The following is a 23,177-nucleotide window of genomic DNA, read 5'->3' as shown; positions in this document are numbered from 1 at the left end:
TAAGTTAGGCCTTAATTGGGCCTAAAATTATCTCTGGGGTTAACCACTGAGCCCATGTGAGTGCTCCCAACTACCCTTATAGTTATATTTAGTTTAAATAGTCATATTGATGCTGTATCCCAAATTTTCTGGTAATAATCACAACTCCAAACATCTGTCCTGTAGTTACCATAAATACCCTTCTAAAGGCAAGATCATATGTTGTGATGTTTGCTTTGGGGGAAAAAACTCATAATAAGTAAAGTCCATCTTGCTGGATAATTCACTCTTCAGTTTTAGTTTCTTCAGGACTAGAGAACAGATTATTTTTCTATTATCTCTTGCCCATATCCTTCCTTCTTTTCTTTTTTTTCAGAAAGGGCCTCTGTCACCCAGGGTGGAGTGCAGTGGCATGATTACGGCTCACTGCAGCCTTGACCTCTCAGGCTCAAGCGATCCTCCTACCTCAGCGTCCCAAGTAACTGAGACCACAAATGTGCACCACCACACCTGGCCAATTTTTTTTTTTTTTTTAAGAGATGGGGTCTCCCTATGTTGCCAGGATGGTGTTTCTTAATTTTTCAAATCTTTGGTAGAGAAAGAACCAAGGGAAGAAAATGAGTCATTCATTTATTTACTCTACAAGTATTGAGCATCTAAATGTGCTGTGTACTGTTCCAGATGTCAAAAGTCTCCACCCTGATGGGAAAAAAAAGACGGCTGGGCACGGTGGCTCACGCCTGTAATCCAGCACTTTGGGAGGCCGAGGCGGGTGGATCACTTGAGGTCAGGAGTCCAAGACCAGCCTGACCAACATGGTGAAACCTCGTCTCTACTAAAAATACAAAATTAGCAGGGTGTGGTGGCACATGCCGTAATCCCAGCTACTTGGGAGGCTGAGGCAGGAGAATCACTTGAACCCGGAGACGGAGGTCGTAGTGAGCCAAGATCGCGCCATTGCACTCCAGCCTGGGCAACAAGAGCGAAACTCCGTCTCAAAAAAAAAAAAAAAAAGAAAGAAAAGAAAGACAAAACAAAATAAATTCATAAAAAGTATAGTATGTTAGGTAGCGATAAGTGCTACAGAAAAAGTAAAGCACAGGCCATGAATACACTGGGGGTTAGGGAATGAGCTGCAATTTTTAAAAGGTCAGGAAACACCTACTAAGAAGGTGACATTTGAGCAGAAGCCCAGTGAGAAAGTGTATCAGACAATGTCACTGCTCCACTTAGGTCCCCTCCTTTCCCTTTTTGCCGTTTTTGGGCCACGCCTTTCCTACTATAGGGTGCTTTATTCCTAACATCTAAAACCTGCAGTTTTTCTTCAGAGGACTGCTAGAGACAACACACAGCGCCTCTCCAGCACTGCACTTGCCCAATCCTCCTACCATAACCCCAAAGGCAGGGAAGAAACCAGGCTGGAGTTGCTGGACAAAGCCAGAAAAAGAATGTACTGAAATCCCTTCTGAGGCCTTTGCGTATCGTACATTAATCCTTTACATGTCTCTGATGCATATATATATATATATATAATTTTTTTTTTTGAGACGGAGTCTCACTCTGTCGCCCAGGCTGGAGTGCAGTAGTGCCATCTCCGTTCACTGCAAGCTCCGCCTCCCGGGTTCACGCCATTCTCCTGCCTCAGTCTCCCCAATAGCTGGGACTACAGGCGCCCGCCGCCACGCCCAGCTAATTTTGTTTTTCTGTTTTTAGTAGAGACGGGGTTTCACCGTGTTAGCCAGAATGGTCTCGATCTCCTGACCTCGTGATCCGCCCGCCTCGGCCTCCCAAAACAGCTGGGATTACAGGCGTGAATATTTTTAAAAAAGCAATTTCATGTACATTTTCTCAAGCACCACTCAAGCTGCCTGTCCACAGGGCAGACGACCTCTCCTTTAGTCTTTCCCTTGAATATGCTTTTCAATTTCATTAATCTCTCTTCATGAGTATAACAATATTGGAAAAACTGGACAGAGTATCACTTGTTCCTGGCTTTGCAGACTAGAAATGCTTCTAGTCCCTGTTGGCACACTCAGGATGGGGGCTATGGGAAGCCCAAGAATTCAGCCTCTCTCTCTAAATGTCAACTGTTTTCAAGTAACCACAGGTCAGGGATCCCATCTGTTCATTCTCCCTCCACAGTGGCCCACAATATCCATCAGGTGTTTATGTATCCAAAGAAGAGGCTACTCACTCCATCTGGTAAACCAACATACTCATGATTTAGTGGAAAGAGCCCTGGAGTAGCACAGAGGGCTGCCTCAATACACACTTACTGAGCGTCTAACAATGAATGGGTCAAGCCCTTCGTAGGCACTGGCAATGGGAAGATGACCAATACAGACGGCTGAACCTTGCTTTCAAGGCCTTCATAAAGCACTGGAGATGACAAACACGGTCCGATACAAAGGGTCGGGTTCAGGACTCCAACCATTATTATCAAAGAGCCACGGGAATACAAAGGAAGGATTACTAGGGGGGACGTTCCAGGAGGGCATCACAAAGAGACCTCTGAGCTGGATCCGGAAGGACAGATGAATTTAAGCTGAAAGTGGGGACCGTCGTTCCCACTGGCGGGAACCGAAGGAGCCGAGGCAGCGTTGGGGCGGAGACCAGGTGGCACCCGCGGCGCTGCAAGGACACACAAGCTGTTGCGAGGGGGTCAACCTCTCCGGGTCTTGGCTTAGGAACCTGGGACGATTACACCCTAAAAGCGCTTGGAAAAACTGCAGAACTCGTGCTGCTTTTCGCCAAAGCTACTACCCCGTCGTGAGGGCAGGAAGCCCTGCGAGGCCCCTGCGAGGACGCAAACGCCGCGAAGCAAGTCCTCCACACCTCCATCCCTGGTTTGGTAAAATGTAGACTCTGACCCACAGCCGAAAGGAAAGAAAGACGGGGGTCGGGCAAGGCCCCTCCGGGGGCGGGCTCAGCCGGAGTCTGGCCGAGCTGCGCGCGGCTACAGTGGTTCCGCGGCCTCGCGCTGAGCGCCTCCCGCCGTCTCCCACCGCGGTCCCCACCGCCCTCCACAAGGCTCGGCACCTCCCGCCACCTCCTCGGTCGCTGCGGCAGCTCCTGCTCCTCACAGCCGCTAAACCCAGGCCTATCCCGCGGTCGGGCCTCCTCGGCCCTCTTCGTCGTGACGAATCGGCGCCCGGCTGGGAAAGTATCCAAATTCGGGGAGTTTTGAGGATCCAGTGGGGCCTGAAAAAAATCCCTGAGTGTGCTAAGCATCACCGCATCCTCAATAGAAGGTTCATTTTTTCTAAAGAGGGTCGGGTGGGGCCCGGAAAAAAAATTAAGAAGAGTGTGGAAAGTGCGAGTGCGGAAGCTCCGGACGCGAGGGGCGGGGCTTGCGCGGGACAAAGGGAAGCGAAGCCGGAGCTGCGGGCGTATTTTCTGCCCGCGGGTGAGTGTTTCCAAGTGGGCCGAACCGGGTCAGTGGGTGCAAGTCGTGGTGTCCCCGCTTGGCTGGACCCCGAGTTCCCGGGGGTTGCTGGGGTTCAGGCTTGGCCGTGGGGCCAGAGCCGGGAACCGGTTGCGGCCTCCTTGAGGCCTAGCAGAGCGAGGGTTGGGAGGGAGTCCCATCTGGGGCCCCCTCCTTGGAGGCAAGGCCAGTCCCCCGAAAATGGTCAAAGCACCTGTGAATACCCCGTTTTAGGGGAGTTGCTAGTAAAGTACCTTCTCCAAGACAAAGAGCGACCTTAGGAAGCCGCGGGCAAGGCAAGTCCGTGGTTCAGCCCCCGGGCAGAAGGTTCCCCCATTGGTTCAGGCAGCGACCTGAGGACTCATGGTGTGGCTTACAGAGACGAGCAGAGCTCTGAAATAGTTTGGCCTGGGTTTGAAACCCAGCTCTGGCACTTCCTGGCTGCATATGGCTTCAGACAAGTTGTTTAAACTCTCCGAGACTCCCTTGTTTCATCTATAAAATGGGGATAGCTGTACGTATAAAGTACTGTGACTGTTAAGCGAAATAGTGTCATAAGTTTCCCCCCGTATAAAGTATTTCTTGAACAAATATTTATCGGATATTTATTTTTATGCCAGGCACCAAGGATGGATCCAACGGGTGGACAAATGTACAAGCCCACTCTTAAATTTTATATTCTAGCAAAAGAGAGCAGTAATTTTAAAGTATTAACAATGAAGTATAACGTACAGGGAGCTTATGTTGTCAGGGTCCCCTGCAGCAAGGCCTACTGGATGTTGACAGCTCCCTTAATGTGAGCAGAAAGGAAATCTACACCAGAGTCAAAGGTTTCTGACTGTTCTTTAAGAGGGAAAGACTCAGGTTGGACCATTGAGAAAATGAACTATTTCTTTCCACACCAGGACTCATTCCTTATGCTCCAGGGAATTTCCTTAAAATTAATAATAGAAGCGAAAAATTGGATCTATTCCACATAACTTTGGATGCAAATACCTCCAATAGTCATAGAAGTTTATTTGCCTTCTTTCTAAAGATGAATTTTTGTCTTTTTATACCTCACTATTTGTGATGTATGTTGATGTAAAGAACAAGCTCACATGTGCCTGGTTATGTTGTGAGCTGGTAATACTAGGAAAAAATTTCCTAAGAATTAAGCTAAGTCCTGACATGGTCCCTGTTTCCAAGTAGCATACAATCTGGCCATATTGACAAGTTAAAAAAAAGTTATAATAATATCATAGATCTGTGTAAACTGTATAGGAATACAGATGGGGGAGCAGTTAATTCTGCCCAGGTAATGTATCAAGAAAGTTCCATTGAGGAGAAAAATTTTGAAATGGGCTGTGAATGATGAATAAAAGTTTTTCAGGTAGACTCTCAAAATTTATTCCCAGCATTTATGAAGCTATTTACCACTATAAGAGAATACGAAGTTCATTGTCATACCAATTACCTTTTGCACTGCTTCCAGGAATAAAATGCTGCCTGATTTTAATAAAAATTGTTATCCCAAAAGCATGATACAGTTGCTGATCAAGGAGCTGTCAGTATCTGGTAGGCCTTGTTGGGTTGGACCCTGATAATACGTCACTTTCTATTCTCATCCTTGTATCAGTCTGATGAAATGTTTAACATGGCATCAGCAAAATGTTTTCTATACAAGAGGTAGCTTAGTATCACAAGAAAAAACCTGAAAGTACATTTTTAAATATCCCCAGTACTTTATTTTAGTCATTTAATTCTAATCAACCAAATGACCTATAAGAACTAGTTAAAATATGCAAAAGGCTTAATTACTAGGAATTAAGGTGAAGTAATTTTACTCAGAAATACCAATTAAATTACCCTACTCATTAGGAAAACATTCTTGTATGCTTGCTGAGTTTTGATTCTCTTTTTTTTTCCTTTTTTTTTTTTTATTTTAGTGTCTCAGATTCATTCTTAAGGAACTGAGAACTTAATCTTCCAAAATGTCAAGTAAGTTTCAATTTTTATATTTATCAATCTATGTTAATAAGAGACTAATGCCCTAGCAAGTGGGAATTCCAAAATACTCTCATTTTTTTTTCTTCAAAACAGGACCATTGGTAGTTTTGTTGCATAGTATTATATCTCAGTTGTTTACAAGAAGTTATTTATTTTCTTTCAAACAGAAAGACCATCTTATGCCCCACCTCCCACCCCAGCTCCTGCAACAGTAAGTTTTAATTTTCTTGTTAATGTAATAGCCAAGTCTGGCCTTGATACAAAAACCCAGATGTCTTCCAGTGACAGTCACTCAATCATCACAGCAACAGGATGAAATTCAGCTTAAAAGAAAAAAAAAAAAGCACTTCCTACTAAATAAAATAATTATTTGCATCTTTCCTTGAACCAACCCCAACATTTAAAGAAATAGTACTGTAAAACTCCAACCTCCTATGCTCAGTTTGTTTTGTTTTTTCTTTGTAAATGGGAAATAAGTGAAAGTTTTACCATTTCTTTCTTATTAATCTTCACTATTAAGAGTCTTTAAGTTGTTACTGAGTGAATCCTCATTCTGGCTATTTTGTTAAACCTAACCTTCAACTGGTTGTTTTTCTCTCCTTTCTTGTCTCTCTATAAAATTTTCATATTAAACAATAAAGCCTCTGAAACTACACTCATTGTAAGTATTTTCAAGCTGTTCAAGTAAAGATTTCATCATCTATGGGGCAGATCTTGCTATTGAATCTTACTCCACTCCATAAATTATATTTTATTGGTTTGGAAGTATATATGTTTTAAGTAGTTATGAACATGTTTTTTCACCCAGCAAGCTCTGGCCCAGCTTGGTCAGCATGTAAAATAATTTTCCAACCCGCAAAACAGATTTAGCAGTAACCGTTCAGGTCTTGCTGAAATGGCTTCCTTGTTGGTTTTTTGGGAGGGGGGGTTTTGTTTGTTTTTTAAAAAACACTGTTAACATGACCAAATTCTACAAAATCAGTTCTTTAATATTAATCCTTCCTTCCATACCCCTTACCACCTAAATTTCAGGCTAGTCTACTTTTCACTACTAATTAGGTCCTTGTATAACTTTGTTTTCTCCACTAAAAAACTACTCATATTTACTAACCCTTAGATATATATTTTAGTTACATTTATCAACAATTTGTTTTTCTTTAGTGAGATACTTTTAAAAAGAGATATTGTACCATGTGTTCTCATTTCAATTTATGTCATATACAGGCTCTAAAGTTAATTCCAGTAGACTATAAAGTCCTGTGCTTGGTTTGTTTTCTTTCTTAAATCAAAGAACATTTGTTATGACCATCTCTATGGCATTCTGCTAGTGGCTATACAGGTGGAGCTGAACAGTTGAGATTCTGAACCATGTACTTCAGCTTTGGAAATGGTATAGTTACAATGTTTTGCTTTCCATTTTTTTTTTTTTTTTAGTTCCCTTATTTTTATAACATTATTGCCTCATAATGTTGAACAGTGATTCTTATTATTTATGCTACCTTTGAAGGTGTCATTTTGACATAAATACTGCCTCTGACAATGTATCATATCTTGAGGACAAACTTGATTTTTTGAGATTAAAATATTTCAGAAACCAAGTGTCCCCTTATAACTTATTATGCGTAAAAAGGAATTTTTTTTGCCTTTCTTTAGTTATGTTTTTGTGCCATTATAGTTTCACGTTAACACACAAAATATAGAAGACTAGGGATTAAAATATCCAACAGAATGGATACTAAATGAATTATTCTCCTTCCTTTTTTCTTTCCATTACTTCTACCACCACCACCATCACCACCACTACCAACACTATCACCACTATCACCTCCGCCACCCAAATGTACCACTCCAAGTAATATACACTTCTTTCATGCCTTTGATACTTCAACTGTGTTTTGCCTACTTAAATATGCTTAATTTGCGTCTTTTCTAACTGTATAGACTAGAAATTGATCAGCCATTCTCTTTTCTCCTAAAGAGTATCAAATGTAATATCTGCTTAAATGTCTTTCTTTTGTGTACTAAGGATATGTGCAGCGGCATGTTTTAGGAAATTGTGTTTATTTTGTAACAGCTACAGCTTAGTTGGAATGTGTTAAGTGTATTTTACGTTATACAATTAAGGACCGATATTGTTAATTGCATGTAAAAATGAAATTGTCACATATTTTGATTGAGTTTTACAAGGTAAAATACCCTAATTTTGGTCTCTCTCTACTATATTCTTTCTATGCATTATGCCTTGGTTCTCATGAACATTGAGTGTCATTGTATTAGCCCCAAGGCTACTGCTATATAAGAGCCCATTTGTAATTACATCAACACATAATTCACAAAAACCAAGAGTTCTGTTGCTGAAATGAGCAGTTGTGTTTTGAAAGGGTGAGAGCTATCAGGAAGCTAGATGAAAAAAGTAAGTTCAAGTCTATAAGCTAGAAAAGTAGTTCACATTGAGACAAAATGCAGAAATGTTTTCATGATTGACCTGTGGAAGATGGATCAAAGAAGAAATGGAAGAGAAATCCTATAAAAGAACTGGGTTAAAAAGATCAGATAGTACCCCAGAATGAAATCCATGCATTTCTTACAAGTCTTTGTTTTAAATCATGTATGTGACATCCATCAAATCCAACATATGTTCTTTTCAATTGACAAATCTTGGCTTCCCGATTTGAGTCTCTTCTCATTTCTCACATTATATAAAATGATTTAAAACTGTCTTTGAAATCAGATCCATTTCTTATTTTTGTTTTTAGTAGATAAATACATTGGTGGCATCCACATGTCAAATAAATTGTGTTTTGTTTTGCATGTAGTGTTTTCAGAGTTCTAGTTTATCACACTTCAAGCCCTCCTATCTCAGTCTTCATATATTGCTAAGTTGTTTTATCCTGTTGTTGACCATAAAGTAATCCTGAATGTTTTAAACACTTCAGTGTGTTGCTTACCTCAAAAAACAAAACACACATTCACAGTCACACAAATACCCCCAGCCCCTGCAAAAAAGAAAGAGAAAAACAACCGAAAGACACTGCAGACAGGTTTCTCAATGAAAGAAAAATATTTAATTTCCTCAGTGGAAAAAAAGAACAATTACAACACATCATTGCTTGTTTAAATTCAGGTTGCTTTTGCATGCCATATGCAGATCATTTTTCATTTCTGTGTTTTCCTCGTTTGAGCTCATTTCTCATTCGTGTTTTTGTCTCATTTGTTTCCATCAGCAAATGCCCAGCACACCAGGGTTTGTGGGATACAATCCATACAGTCATCTCGCCTACAACAACTACAGGCTGGGAGGGAACCCGGGCACCAACAGCCGGGTCACGGTAGGAGAATCAACTATTACAGCATCCGGCAAACAACTGGAATTGACCAGAAATGCCTTCAGAATTAGGTCTTTTTGAATCATAAGCACAGCCATTTTAAAAAAATTTTTTTAACCTAGCTTTTTGACTATTTTCAACATTCGTTGTAGCATCTCACACTGAAAAAATAAATAGTGAGATCTGGAATGTATATGGAAGAAAAGAAAAATCCATTCTGTTTGGTGGTTGGTAGGGTTAAAGCCTTGAGCACTTGATGCTTATACTGTATGTAAACAAACAGAATTTCTTATGGTAAAAATACCCTTTTTGACATAAAGAGTATTTTTCATTTTTATAGGGTGATTGGCATTGGTCTCAAGGATTCAGTTTCTAGTAGAGGCTGGGCTTTCAGACCTGGCTTTTTCAGGGCTGGAAAGCTTTTGGCTGATATACCAGTTTGAATCGCTACCCATAGTTATTTGTCTTTTGGATTTAATAGTTGACCTTCTAACTGAGACTCATTTCTCTACAGTGAAAAAGAGAAAAACGTTTTAATGTCACCTCAAAGAAATGCAGAATGAAGGTTGAATGAAATTAATTTGAAGTATCAGACTAGATATGTATAACGAGAAATGCATTTCTAATCCTTAGTATAAGAGATAGGATTTCTGAAACTTAGGATGTTTCATTTAAGTGATCAGCCTAAGATATCAAAATTGGATGATATACTTCAAAGCTTTTAGTTTAGAATCATCTTAAATTTCATTCAAAAAAGTTTAAGCGCCAAAAAACGCCAATAATTAGAAAAATGACTTACTAAAGATAAAAAAAATCCAAAAGTCAAATACTACATTGGAATATAGTGTTGGTGAGAATTTATACTACCCAGAATGGCTGTAAAGTTTTTAATACCTGGTTTTTGTTTGCTGTATTCATAAATAACAAGTACCTTCTATTAATGTAACTTCAAAAAAGCCCTCTCACCCTGTAGTCAAGCTGGAACTGAAAGCTTGTAGCTATCAAATGAATGTCTATCTTGATAAGCATATTGCTTAGCTTGATAGATTTTGTTTGTCTAAATTTTTCATTGTTTCTGCATAATTTGTACTTCATAAGCATATCAAGTTTTATGTGCCATGCATATTTCATGGTATCTGAAAAAGAATTCTGACAAAGTGTGTGTTTGTATGCATTTCACAATGCATACAATTTTTATGTGCATCAATACATGTTTTTCCTGGCCTAAACATGTTGTTTCACAAGTGTAATGGGTGGCAAGGTTTTCAAATGATAAAGAACATTTTAATTTAAACAATGAACAGAATCAATCATGGATCTTAATGCAGCATTTTTTCACGGGCAGTAAACAAGAATGATTGCATTTAATAGCTCTATACAGTCACCTCTTGATTATCTATGTTAATGGAATAGAAATGATAACTATAATATTACAATAATTTGTCTCTTGGTTTTGTGTAAGCATTTTGCTCTTAACTTGGATGTAGCTGTGGGGGATTCTCTGTTAAAAAAGTGAGATTGTTTGATGGAGACTAGGAAGAGAAAGTGCACCCCCTATCTGAAGTCACTCATCTGTTTCTTCCCATTCCTTCTTGGCGAATGTTAAGAACTGAACATTTGGCGTGGACACTAGCTACATAGTAGACTAAGTATAGAGAGTTGTTGGGCATGGAAGATTTGGTGTTTTGGTCCTTTGTGGAGATTTACCCTGTATTATTGTCCTCTTAACACCAAATTGAAGTATAATCAAACTGTATGAAGAAGGGCCTAGAAAATGTGGAGGTTTTACACTACTTGCCCTGCTTTCTATATCTAGTTTAAGCTGTTAGGACTCAATGGCTCTGATTTTTACCATAATAAAAGCATTTTGATTTTAGTATGACCCTAGTTATGCATTACTTTTGGGGGTGAGGAGAAGCTCCTGTTTGGTATTGTTGTGTGCAGATTGCGTTAGTGGTTTTCAAGGAATGAATCTGTGAAGCCCTGTCCAGTAGCTTCTGGTAGGCTGTAGAGAACATTGGGTTTCCCTGATGACTCCAGTATACTTGGATAGTTCTCAGACAATAAATACTTTATACAGCGTGTTGAGACATTTTGGAGTGCTTATGATACTACAAGATGGAATTCACTCCTAGTCAGTTCTTCATTCAGATGATGATTAGCATTCTCTTAAGTACAGGTGTGAAAACACATGGAGACAAAAATGTCTTTAAAAACAGCCTATTTCTGTACATTAATAGAAATTCTGTCCCAGAAGAAAGCTCTTAAATAAGTTCCTGCTAGAGAAACAGCTGAGAACTGCAAAAGGAACAACAACAAAAAACTGAGTAGCCAAGATAAATTTCACAAAATCATGAACTTTATTCACAGGAGATTTCCTATGGACCTTGCTCTTCTGTAAGCACAGTTCTACCCACCTCCCCATTGGAAATTGAAAGCAGAAAATTGGAGAGTTGCTGCTAGAGGTAGATTTCCTGATAGTAGCAAGGAAAGAAACAGTTCAAAAATAGAAACACATTCTCCAAAAGCATAGTCCCTAGGCCGTTGAAAGAGCCAACAACAGATTTTGACATTTCACACATCTGACAGAGGGTTACAGCACAGCAAAACAGTGGTTGTTTCTAATTGAATCTTATCCAGAAAGGGTCTAAAGTATGTTCAACTTTTTTAAAAGAAATGTTTAAGACATTGTAGAAAGATGTCTGTCTGAGACATTAAATAAATTGGAGGTGTGTAATGATATAAATCTTTACTATCCTGAAAACCATCTGGAATTTAACTTTATTATTGTTTTGGGTTTTTTTTTAGTTTGGGTTGTTGTTGTTGTTGTTGTTGTTGTTGTTGTTGTTGTAAGTTGACTGGTCTCAATATATAGATGATCTGTGTACCTTTCTTTGGGAGATAGGAGGGGAAATAGCAATTCCATTAATATAAAATGTGATTCTTTGAAAAATACCAAAGAGCAAATACTACTATGTTTTTAAAGTGTTTTAATTCATACTTAAAGCTCGGAAGCATAGACATTTTAGAATTCCTTACCTCTTTAATTTCAAAAAATTTTGACAGTGGTCTTACCACCTCAGTTATGGGCACAATTCCAACTTTATTTGTAACCCATTTCATGGAATTCTGAAGGTTTGTGTTGGATACGAGTTGGAAATACTTTCTAGTAACTTTATGTGTGAAGAAGAAGACTTTTGTATGTCTGTTCCTCTGAATCCATAAGCTTAGTCTTACAGGAATTCCCTTTCCCCTTGAAAGAACTTCTACGGACTCTGATACAGGTTTCCCTTTATTGGCTGCCCATCCCACCACTTTTGACAGTTTCCATGCTCCTTGGCCATCTCACTCTCTTACCCACTGCTGGCCAAAAACAGTGTCTGTCTACCTGGGCACTAGCATGAGGTATGATAAGAATGCATGGGAGGAATGGAAAGATAGGAAATACTGCTTCCAAGGCGAAATGCTTTCTAATAACTTCATATATTAAGAAGTAGAGTTACAGGGATGGAGAGAGACCCTTGTAGGAAGAGGAAACATTTCTTGATCATAGTGGAAAAGGACACAAACATGCTAATCCCTGAGCCCTCAAATGAAAAATAAGGTTATGATTAGTGTCCCAGCCCAGAGTGGAGGAGTATCTCTGGGGTTTTATCATAGCAACAACAGAAAGTGAAGCGAACAAAATGTTACTTTCGTTTTCTTGTAAGGATTTGCCAATCCTGTCTTTTGATAATTAGAATAAAGCCAACACTTCATCTCTCCAGCCTAGCAGGGAGAGTCAATATCAGAGATCTCCTGAAAATTCGCAAATTGTCTGAAATAGCAATGATTTTTCTTATTCTGGGTCTTTAATCAAATGCAGTCATGTATATTAAAAGGAGACTAAAAAGTTCAGAAATAGATACTTTTAGATGGGTGTTATCTGGGTGGTCTAACAGAAGCTGTCTGGAATCACACCTAGACTTTAAACTGTAGGAAAAACTGATCACTTTATCTTTCTCTTTCCTTCTTTTTTTATTTTTTCTCTCACCTATTTTTGCTTTACCTTTTTAAAAAATATTTTTTAGTCTTCCCTCCCCCTCCTTTTCTTCTCTCTCTCTTTTCCTGTACATCACATCTTTCCTTTTCCTCTCTTTCCCATAAAACTGAACATTTTTAATGGAATGGAGCTTCTTGATACAAGACCTCAGAAATAACGTAATCAGGCCCCATATCTGCCACTTCTCTGTTCCTGATAAACTTGTTTGCTTTTACACTGTGATTAGGACTCAGGACAAAACAAGGTGTGACTTTAATTCACACTTCTCATTCCCCTTTACAAGAAAACCACTAGGTAACAGACAGAACCTTAAGAGAAATAAAATCTCTAGCCTGGCAAAGGAGGTAAGGTGGTTTGTTATTTCACTAATTGTTTTTGTTTTTGAACCTGGGAAGTTGTTTTTGTGGTGGTGTTGGGAGTACATTCCTAACAGAGTGCTAACAGGTTAAGGCCCCTGTAGACAGTGTGAGAATGGTAAGTGTTAAGAGTTCAGATCCTGCTGCAGATAATCAAGTGTTGACTGTATGTGTAATGGTAATTGAGCAGAATAAGAGGGTACCAGGTAATGTCCTGAATGTGAGACGGTTGATATATAACCATATATTTTCAATGTATGGGTTACTGTGTAATATTTTATTTGTTCTTGCAGCCAGGTTGTCAAAGCATTGGCAATAAACTGCTAAGTAAAACTTTTAAAAATTATGTGCTTAAAGTCATTTTCTTTTGAACATTTCTGAATTTGCAGTGATAGCTATTTTCAGTGGAGAAAATATTTGGACGAGTAGAAGAAAGGCGCATTAGAATTTTTTAAGGGACTCTCTTTTCAGTTTGCCGTTGAACTCCTTACAGTTGAATAATGAATGTATTTAACTCTTTTGTAGGCATCCTCTGGTATTACGATTCCAAAACCCCCAAAGCCACCAGATAAGCCGCTGATGCCCTACATGAGGTACAGCAGAAAGGTAGGCGCTTAGGACCTGGAAAGGAGTGAGGACACTGTCTTTGCTTCTTCTTTGCTTAACATCCAATTTTAGATTGGCTTAGCCAGCTTTTCTGTGCATATTCAGAGGAAAGGTCCAAAAAAATACAGTTTTTAAAGCAATTAGTTCTGATTTCAAAATTTCAGAACTAAAATCCAACAAGAGGAGCATGATTAAATAAACTGTTAAAATCCTTAAGATAGAATGTTCTATAGCCATTAAAGTCATGTCTTTTGGAGAATATTTAATGACATGAGGAAAATGTTAAGTGAAGGAGGACTACAAGACTACATGAATTAATATCTCATTTTTATAAAAATAATAGCAACCACATGTTAGTTTGAAGGGGGAAAACACAGAAGACAATGATTATCTCTAAGCAGTAAGCTTATGGTAGTTTTTATTTTCTTTTCCTAAAGTTTTCCTTTTTCTTTTTTTTTGGTGATGAGCTTACATTACTCTTAAAATAAAAAAATATAGCCAATATCTATTAAAAGGCAGAGCATTATAACCACTATCTAAAAATTTTAAACCTTTTCATCTTGACTATTATATTTGTATTTGATAATATGATGTATTGTGTTATGCAAATTAAGCACTTTTAAATTCACGTGAACTTTTAGAGACATAGACTATGTTATTGAGGTAACTCATCTTAAGTGTTTATAGTGATTGGAGATATTCTTGCTTATCAAATTGAAGTATTTACAAGTGAGTGACATGATGTCTGAGATCTATCTTAAAATAATCCAGTAGGGCAAAGATAACTTGAGATTGGCCAGTTGTTGAAAATTGTTGAAGTAGGCTGATGAGTACATAGAAATTTGATACTGTTTTCTCTGCTTTTTATGTTAAAAGTTTCCATATTTAAAAAGTATTTTTAAAGGTCTATACATTTAAACATCAGTATTAACATTTCATCTGTTTTCTTTTTAAGGTCTGGGACCAAGTAAAGGCTTCCAACCCTGACCTAAAGTTGTGGGAGATTGGCAAGATTATTGGTGGCATGTGGCGAGATCTCACTGATGAAGAAAAACAAGAATATTTAAACGAATACGAAGCAGAAAAGGTAGGGTAGGGGCTCACAGTGGGATAGATAATGTGTAAAGTACATAAACATTGGCTTACTATTTATAAAAGAAACATAAGATTTGGTCAGAAGACTGATGCAGTACTGAGGCTCTGTCTGAGTCAAGTCAATTTCTCAAGGCCTCAGATTTCTTGTCTGTAAAAAGGAGATAATTATCCCAACACCCTGTTTACATCATATCTTTTGATATTCAAATGAGATAACATAGGTCTGCATTATAACCTGCAAAATGTTAATTATAAAACCAAAAAACATTTGAATTTCAGATAGAGTACAATGAATCTATGAAGGCCTATCATAATTCCCCCGCGTACCTTGCTTACATAAATGCAAAAAGTCGTGCAGAAGCTGCTTTAGAGGAAGAAAGTCGACAGAGACAGTCTCGCATGGAGAAAGGAGAACCATACATGAGCATTCAGCCTGCTGAAGATCCAGATGGTAAAAGAAAAAAAGTGGGGTTTTGTTTATGCTTTCTCTGAGAGTTAAGATATGAGAAATCTCTTGTTTTTATTTCTTATCCTAAATGGAAAAGAAAGCATAATTTAAGTATCATCTTAGTATTTTGGTTATATTGAGTAAGATTTGTATGTGAATTTCCCACAAGAAAAAGAAAATATCCTTTTCAGTGCAGAAAATGGCAAAAAATATTTATTGTTTATCAAAATCTTTGTACTCAAAATGCATAAAAGGTTTTTAAATCACAATCAGGATTTTGCCTCATCTGCTTTTAAAAAGCTAAATGCATTCTAGTTATATCCTGTTTTCTTATTGGTTCACTAAATTCACTGAATTAAAGGCTCTTAAGGGAGAAGCTAATGAGTATGTGGAAACATGAAGTTTCCTTTCCATTTAATTGAGAAATCCAATAAGAATGTATAAATATAGCTCATGCTACTATTTGTATGGGTGTACATGAGGGTATACCCATACAAATTTTATACATGCACACGAATGGCAGAGCTTCCTAATTGCCATTCTGTAAGAGTAGTTAGCAGGTGTGCTGATTGTTCTGGTCTTATGCAGCCAAGCAGGGTCTGAAGCTGCAAGGAGACCCAGAGATAGCCACCTGCAGTGTGAACACACTCAACCACATATCTAGTGTGCTGTATAAACATTAATAGTTTCTCTGTGTACTGCTATGATGTGCAAAAGTTTAGAAGCTCTAGCTGCAAGCGACAAGAACATCAGGAAAATGATTTAAGATCCCATCTTAAAGTAGCAGTAACAAAGAGGAAGGCTATAAGAACTTTAAAGACAATGTCAATGAGGGAGGAAGCAATAATAGCACCTGAAGACAAGAATAAGTTGATAAAGGTGGGGAAAAACAGAAGTCATTTTTTAAAATAACATACTGGAATATTGTCAGATGTTCTCATAAATACAGACAGCGGAATGTAATACTATAGAAAATAGAATATGGAATAGAAACAGTATTGAATGTTAAGCAGAATCAGCAGTGCTAAAGACACACTAGCATCCTCACACTTTAATTACTCAAATGGGATGATTAATGCAAGAGAAACATACAGAACTAAAAAACAGAAGATGATCCAGTCTACAGATACTAGGAGGATGGGGGTCAGTACAAGAGGAAACAAAGGCTAGCAACATAAGTAGAAAATAACTAAATCTTTCATTAACACCATGAACATTGAGAAGGACTGAAGAGATTCACTCAGAAACAGTCTCAAACTTGGGCCTATTATGTTTTTAACTTTAAGATTGAGTCTTAAAGTTGCTAGTAAGTTCAGGTAGCAATTAAGATGCCAGTATGAGAATGTCTTTAGCATACCAGTACGAAAATGATTAGAAAGAGGAATACTTGGGAGGTGGAAATGTGTGTCAAATGTACATAAGAGAAAGGTGGCATCTGCACAAAGTACAACAGCTACTACTTTAACAGAGGACTATCAAAAAATAGACATGGCCAGGCGCCATGGCTCATGCCTATAATCCCAATACTTTGGGAAACTGAAGCAAGAGGATCGTTTGTGGCCAAGAGTTTGAGACCAGCCTGGGCAACACAGCAAGACCCTATCTCTACAGAATACTTAAAAATTAGCTGGGCATGATGACTTGTGCCTGTAGTCCCAGCTACTCTGACTGAGGCTGAGGTGGGAGAATCAGTTGAGCCCAGGAGTTCGAGGCTGCAGTGAGCTATGATCATGCCACTGTCCTCCATCCTGGATGACAGAGCAATAACCAGTCTCGAAAAAAAAAAAGAGGGCATGTGCAATTATCCACACGAGACAATGAAGGCTTTTATTCAATGAGAGCCTCTTCATCATAGGATAAATAGCTGTTCAAGTAGATCATAACTAGAGAAGCCATTCCCCCAAAAAAGGAAGCAGACAACTAACATGCAAGGAAGAACAAGCCCAAATTGCTTAGACCTGATTTCCCCATCTGTGGTCAACACTGGGCCATGTAAATGAAAGAAGAAAACAAAAGCTAACAACAAAAACAGATAACTTAGATGTAACACAGATGTACCATATATAACCCTAAACTTGAAAAACTCTTAAAAAGTAGAAAGGCTACAGAGCTTTTAAAAAACTGTATCTTACCCAATAGTTTTAATTTCAGAAGTTTATTCCTAAAGAAATTACTCAAAAGGAAACAAAAGTAATTTTTTTAACTTTTTACAAAAACAACAGTTTTTAGCCTTAGTATTTATAATAATGAGAATTATAGGAACTACTTAAGTGCCAGACAGTAAGGGAGGTGCTAAACTGACATAGCAGCACAACATAGGCCTCTGTAACAGGGTTTCCTCTGTAACAGGGTTTTCTTAAGTGTGGTTCCTCCCTGTCTGGTGGGACAGTGAGGTGATTAAGTGGTTCAGAGAGGAGCATTTGTTTTAATATGTATTACTAAAGAGAAAGCTCTTTTTTTTTTTTAAGTGAGTTAGTTTAAAGAAAAATATTAAGTAAACATAGTACAGGCTGTTAGTAGATACATGAAAAACTATGAAGGTGATAGAGCAAAGACTGAGATTAAGGAAACACTAGATAGCTATTAAAAATAAGCATATAGGGTGTGCACAGTGGCTCACACCTGTAATCCCAGCGCTTCGTGAGGCCAGGATGGGCGGATCACATGAGGTCAGGAGTTCAAGACCACCCTGGCCAACATGGTGAAATCCTGTCTCTACTAAAAATACAAAAATTGGCTGAGCATGGTGTCATGCACCTGTAATTCCAGCTACTTGGAAGGCCAAGGCACAAGAATCGCTTGAACCTGGGAGGTGGAGGTTGCAGTGAGCCGAGATTGGGCAGCTGTACTCCAGCCTGGGTAACAGGGAGATTCCGTCTCAAAACAAAACGAAACAGAAGCATATAAACCAGACCCCTACTGTATGAACTTGGGTCATACCATTACACACTGACAACAGCTGGCTAGGTATAAATTGACAAAAATTAAATTTGGAATCAAACATTTATTTTTCTTCTATAAAATTACTTGAGGGCCTGGGAAACTGAATATTGTTAGAGGTGATGTTTTCTCTGCTGTCATAATTTTACAAATGGGCATTTTCATTCATTTTTAAAGTGCTACAGTGACAAAGTCACTGCAGTTCATATGTTGTTCGTTAGTTGTTAAATGCCTTAAGTTACTACCAAGAGAGTAAAACATTGGGCAGAATTTCAATTACTGCCATCACATGCAGCCTTCACGTTGATTCCGAAGCCAGAAGAGACATGTTATATCTCGTTTATGTTTTAGCCAAATCCTTCTCAGACACACATTATCACTTAAAGACTGTGAGATAAATTACTACCTTGGCCAATGAACACATTACATCCTCTGTATGGTTTTTATCAAGTAACTGCCCCAGTGCTCCCATGACGCTGGGCAGGTCCACTTGTTAGGCCAGCGAGGGCCATAGTTCCTTGGTAATTAAGTGTTAACATTGTTACACTCCTTTTTATGGTTACTGGTGACCTAATTTCCACAATAATTTGTTCATTCCAGATTATGATGATGGCTTTTCAATGAAGCATACAGCCACCGCCCGTTTCCAGAGAAACCACCGCCTCATCAGTGAAATTCTTAGTGAGAGTGTGGTGCCAGACGTTCGGTCAGTTGTCACAACAGCTAGAATGCAGGTCCTCAAACGGCAGGTCCAGTCCTTAATGGTTCATCAGGTAAAGTCATAAAACATTCATTTCAATAATGAAGGTACATGCCTAAATGTACCTGTTAAATACATCAATCTAACCTGTTCCTGATTTAGAGAAGATGTTTAAGGAAGTGGACCTTTCCCAGATGTTTAATAAGTTTGTCATTAAAAACTATAATATAGAACCTTGTAATGGAAAGTATGTGTGTTAAGAAATACATGTGAACTTAAGAATTTTGAGGCATCCTATCAATCTTTAGTGTTCTACTAAATATTTTTCCCAAAGGAATTGCTCAGGCCTGAAACAGTATTCTTTAACATTTACCTGTTGATCATAATCGTTTGTTTGTGCTGCATTTTGTATTTTTTAAATCTTAGCTAGACTCACGTAATAAATGATCTAAAATTCAAAACATTATTTGGTACACTGTTTGAAAGTATGGACCATTAAAAAATGAGACACAATTATGAAGCCTGATCCTGTCTTGCAGCGAAAACTAGAAGCTGAACTTCTTCAAATAGAAGAACGACACCAGGAGAAGAAGAGGAAATTCCTGGAAAGCACAGATTCATTTAACAATGAACTTAAAAGGGTATCTGTTTAATATGTTAACTATACTTTTATCACTATACCTGTTACTTTATTTTTCCTCACTCTTTTTTCCAAAATAGTGTTTTTATTGAATGTTGTTCACTTTGAAACAGGGCTAACTTCACTATATAACCTGTAAGATCTTTTTTTTATAAAATTGTTCCCATTATCTGGCAAAATTGCAATAAATTTGAAATATGGAGTATATGCATATCTACGAGGCCTATAAATGCTAGAGCCCTCTGATATGTTAAACTCCCATACAGTCATTAATTACTTTTCATTTTATTGTGATTTATTCATCAAATGTCTTCATTAAATGTAATTTATAATTTGCACTTTGCATTCAGACAAGGAAATCTAGTTGGTAGCCCAAAATGTAAAACGGAAGCCTTATGTATACCCCATAACTTTCACTATTTTGCCTCACCAGCTGCTCTGGAATATCCTATATTATACTACTGCTAGAGCTGCTTTCTTTTCTTGTAGACCCAAGAGTTTCAGAGAAGACCTAGAACCACATTTTTTTGCGCACACACACATACAGGTGTGTGTGTACATATATATATAGTTTATAGGCAAGAAAACCAACTTTTGAAAGAATATGTCTGGCTCAAACATTATAACGAAAAAAACAATACTGAGTTCTGTTTTTTTCTGATTAGTTGTGCGGTCTGAAAGTAGAAGTGGATATGGAGAAAATTGCAGCTGAGATTGCACAGGCAGAGGAACAGGCCCGCAAAAGGCAGGAGGAAAGGGAGAAGGAGGCCGCAGAGCAAGCTGAGCGTAGTCAGAGCAGCATCGTTCCTGAGGAAGAACAAGCAGCCAACAAAGGCGAGGAGAAGAAAGACGATGAGAACATTCCAATGGAGACAGGTAACCCACTAGCAACAAACGCAAAGGAAGTGCCAAGATTTTGTACGGCTGTCTTTAATTTAGGTTTTTCTTTCTAAGTGCAAGTATTCTGGTACCTGCCACTGAGGGTGATTCCCAGTACTAAATTTGACATGATATTGACATTCAGTATTTTAACCTTTAATGCTTACTTATTTATCAAGATGTGGTTATTACTGTTAAGATTAATTGTCTTTGGTGTCCTAGGACAGCATTCTGCAAAGTAATACCTGTAAGCCAATCCTGCCCACCACTTGTTTTTGTAAATAAAACTGGAACACAGCCACACTTGTTTGTTTACATACTGTCTGTGGCTGCTTTGGGGATAAAACAGTATAGTTGAGTAGTTGCAACAAAAACTGCCTGGCCTGCGAAGTCTAAAATATTTTCTATCTGGCTCTTTACAGAAAAAAATTGCCAGCTCTGTCCTAGAAAAACCCTTACTTCTAGGTATACTGATTTTCCTGATTAAAAGCATCCCTCAAGGTAAAAAAATAAAATTAAATTAAAAATAACTTGTATAAATAAAACTTAAAGTACTGATTACATTGATCATCACTTGTAATTTTGAGATCACCTTACTTCATAGCACTGTTTTAACACTGCCTAGTACACTGTGTAAACAGGACTAAGCTAAAAGTAGTTATGGAAAACAAAACCAAAGGCTTCCTGGAGCATCGTTGCAAGAAGTGGGTGGGACAGTAGTCATACTTGGTACTCAGATGACAACCTCCGAGTGTCATACCTTGTACTCAAATGACAACCATCTGGAAAACATGTAATGGCATATAGATATCTTCACCAGGTATTTCTGCAAAATTTAATCCAGCAGATTAACATTTGAAATAGTCATATTTTAAGTTTCACTATCTGAGTCTCTTTCTGTTTTGTATGAATGTGTTTTTTATCTTAATGAATTTGGAGCATGAGCACATTTTTGTGGTTAAAACGAGCTTGAAAATTAAAATACTGATTTTTGCTAATTTTGCAACTAGACGAACACTCAGTTCTTTGCCTCTGTTTTGGCATCTATGAATGGGGCATGTCTTATGCTTAAGGTTTGCAGGTCTTTACTCAGATTCTATCCTCCTAGTTCAAGTAAAAAACCTGAAGAAAATCGTTTGAGACTATTAGAGCTAAAACCTCATGCTTTTAATTTCTTACAGGAAACAGCCCAGCATGACTTTAAACAAAGTGTCTAAAAGATCAACCTTATATTATTTCTACAACTGCTTTCTCCTCGTTTAATCCATAGCACTACAGACTAACTCTCATTCACTGTCCAACAGAAATAAAATGCAAGTCACATGTGAAATTTTATATTTTCTACTAATGACCTATTTTTAAAAGTTAAGCAAAACAAGTGTTTTAACAATATGTTTTATTTAATTCAACATATCATAAATAAAATTATTTCAACACGGAAGGAACATTTTTAAAATCAGCTTTTGTTTTTTTAAACAGTCTTTAAAATATACATTGGATTTTTTAAATCCAATGTATATTTTATACTTTTATACACATCTCAATTCAGAAGCTAAATTTTCATCGGAAGTATTTGATCTGCATTTATTTAATACATTTCATTAATTTACAGCTAAAAAGTAGATTTTCATACCTAAATTGTTCCAACATTCTTAAAAGTTCTTTAGTCACACTAAATGACCCATTTCAGGAGTTTAATAACCACATGTGGCTAGTGGCTTCTATATTGGACAGCACAGCTGTATACTGTCAGCATAACTAGAGTAAAATTTCATCTTGGAACTGACAGTGACAAATGTGTGATTACAGAGGAGACACACCTTGAAGAAACGACAGAGAGCCAACAGAATGGTGAAGAAGGCACGTCTACTCCTGAGGACAAGGAGAGTGGGCAGGAGGGGGTCGACAGTATGGCAGAGGAAGGAACCAGTGATAGTAACACTGGCTCGGAGAGCAACAGTGCAACAGTAGAGGAGCCACCAACAGATCCCATACCAGAAGATGAGAAAAAAGAATAAGTGTTGCCTTGTTTTATGTGTTCTAAATACTTTTTTAAATGAAAAAAATGTTTTTTGGTTTTAATGGTGTTATGTGGTTTGTGTATTAATTTTTTTTCTTGTCCATATCACACCACCAAAGGCTTTTGGACCATTTAGCATCATGAGCCTAATGGCACAGTCAGTCACCTTTCTTAAGTGTTGTGAAGATGGCTCTTTTCTTTGGATCTTGTTTCTAGCCCTCAACTGCTGAAAGCCTCAGAATTTAGATTAATTGAGAAAACACCCACCTCTTTTAGAGAATTATCCTTTGATGCTGCAGAATCTACTCTTACAATGCCTTCCTACAGCTCACTGGGGTGCTTACCAAAGCCATAGCTTTAAACCTTCCCAATCCCCATCAACAGCTTCCTGAAAGTCTCCTCTCTTGTTTACTTCTGCAAAGGGTAGCTTCTTAAAAACGTGATCATGTATGAGTATGTATTTGTTCACTTACCCTTTTTTACTTTTAATCAATGTCAGATACCAAGAGTTGTGTTAAGAAGTTGAATGTAGCCTGCAACTAACTACACTTGGATCTTACTGATCCAGAAATAGTCCCCATAGTTAGAGTAGTTACTTATGAAATGGTCATTAAAGTGAACACAGCACATATACATCATCTATACTGCTTTTTGTTATGATTAATACTGGGTATGTTCTGGTAAATCCATCCTTATTGTATAGAAAAAAAATTACTTTTTTACCAGGTTTTCC

General features: G+C 38.0%; 1 protein-coding gene across 6 annotated transcripts; it reads left to right on the top strand.

The window, feature by feature from the left end:
* The first annotated feature begins 2,515 nt into the window (after window positions 1-2,515).
* On the top strand, window positions 2,516-22,506 carry SMARCE1 (SWI/SNF related, matrix associated, actin dependent regulator of chromatin, subfamily e, member 1). 6 transcript variants are annotated; one of them, XM_055256608.2, is made up of 12 exons: window positions 2,527-3,385; window positions 5,332-5,383; window positions 5,560-5,603; window positions 8,617-8,721; window positions 13,642-13,722; window positions 14,678-14,809; window positions 15,097-15,268; window positions 18,806-18,978; window positions 19,445-19,546; window positions 20,211-20,421; window positions 20,847-20,925; window positions 21,606-22,506. In XM_055256608.2, exons 2-11 carry the CDS (start codon window positions 5,377-5,379, stop codon window positions 20,909-20,911), a joined length of 1,092 nt encoding a protein of 363 aa, XP_055112583.1. In that variant the 5' UTR covers window positions 2,527-3,385; window positions 5,332-5,376; the 3' UTR covers window positions 20,912-20,925; window positions 21,606-22,506. The 6 variants fall into 6 exon arrangements, with proteins under 6 accessions (XP_055112576.1, XP_055112583.1, XP_055112582.1 ...); XM_055256607.2 differs by having other exon boundaries at window positions 22,234-22,383; XM_055256601.2 differs by lacking the exon at window positions 20,847-20,925 and having other exon boundaries at window positions 2,516-3,385; window positions 22,234-22,506.
* The last annotated feature ends 671 nt before the right edge of the window (window positions 22,507-23,177 follow it).

The sequence above is a fragment of the Symphalangus syndactylus genome, chromosome 20, assembly GCF_028878055.3.
Source record: "Symphalangus syndactylus isolate Jambi chromosome 20, NHGRI_mSymSyn1-v2.1_pri, whole genome shotgun sequence".
NCBI classification, from domain to species: Eukaryota; Metazoa; Chordata; class Mammalia; order Primates; family Hylobatidae; genus Symphalangus; species Symphalangus syndactylus.
The sequence above is the reverse complement of the archived record's forward strand: the minus strand, read 5'-3'. Positions and strand labels throughout refer to the sequence as shown.

Coding starts and splice junctions, on each gene's coding strand:
- SMARCE1 (XM_055256601.2), top strand. Junction 5,604..8,616: donor CCACCCCAGCTCCTGCAACA/GTAAGTTTTAAT, acceptor TGTTTCCATCAG/CAAATGCCCAGCACACCAGG. Junction 15,269..18,805: donor GCCTGCTGAAGATCCAGATG/GTAAAAGAAAAA, acceptor TGTTCATTCCAG/ATTATGATGATGGCTTTTCA.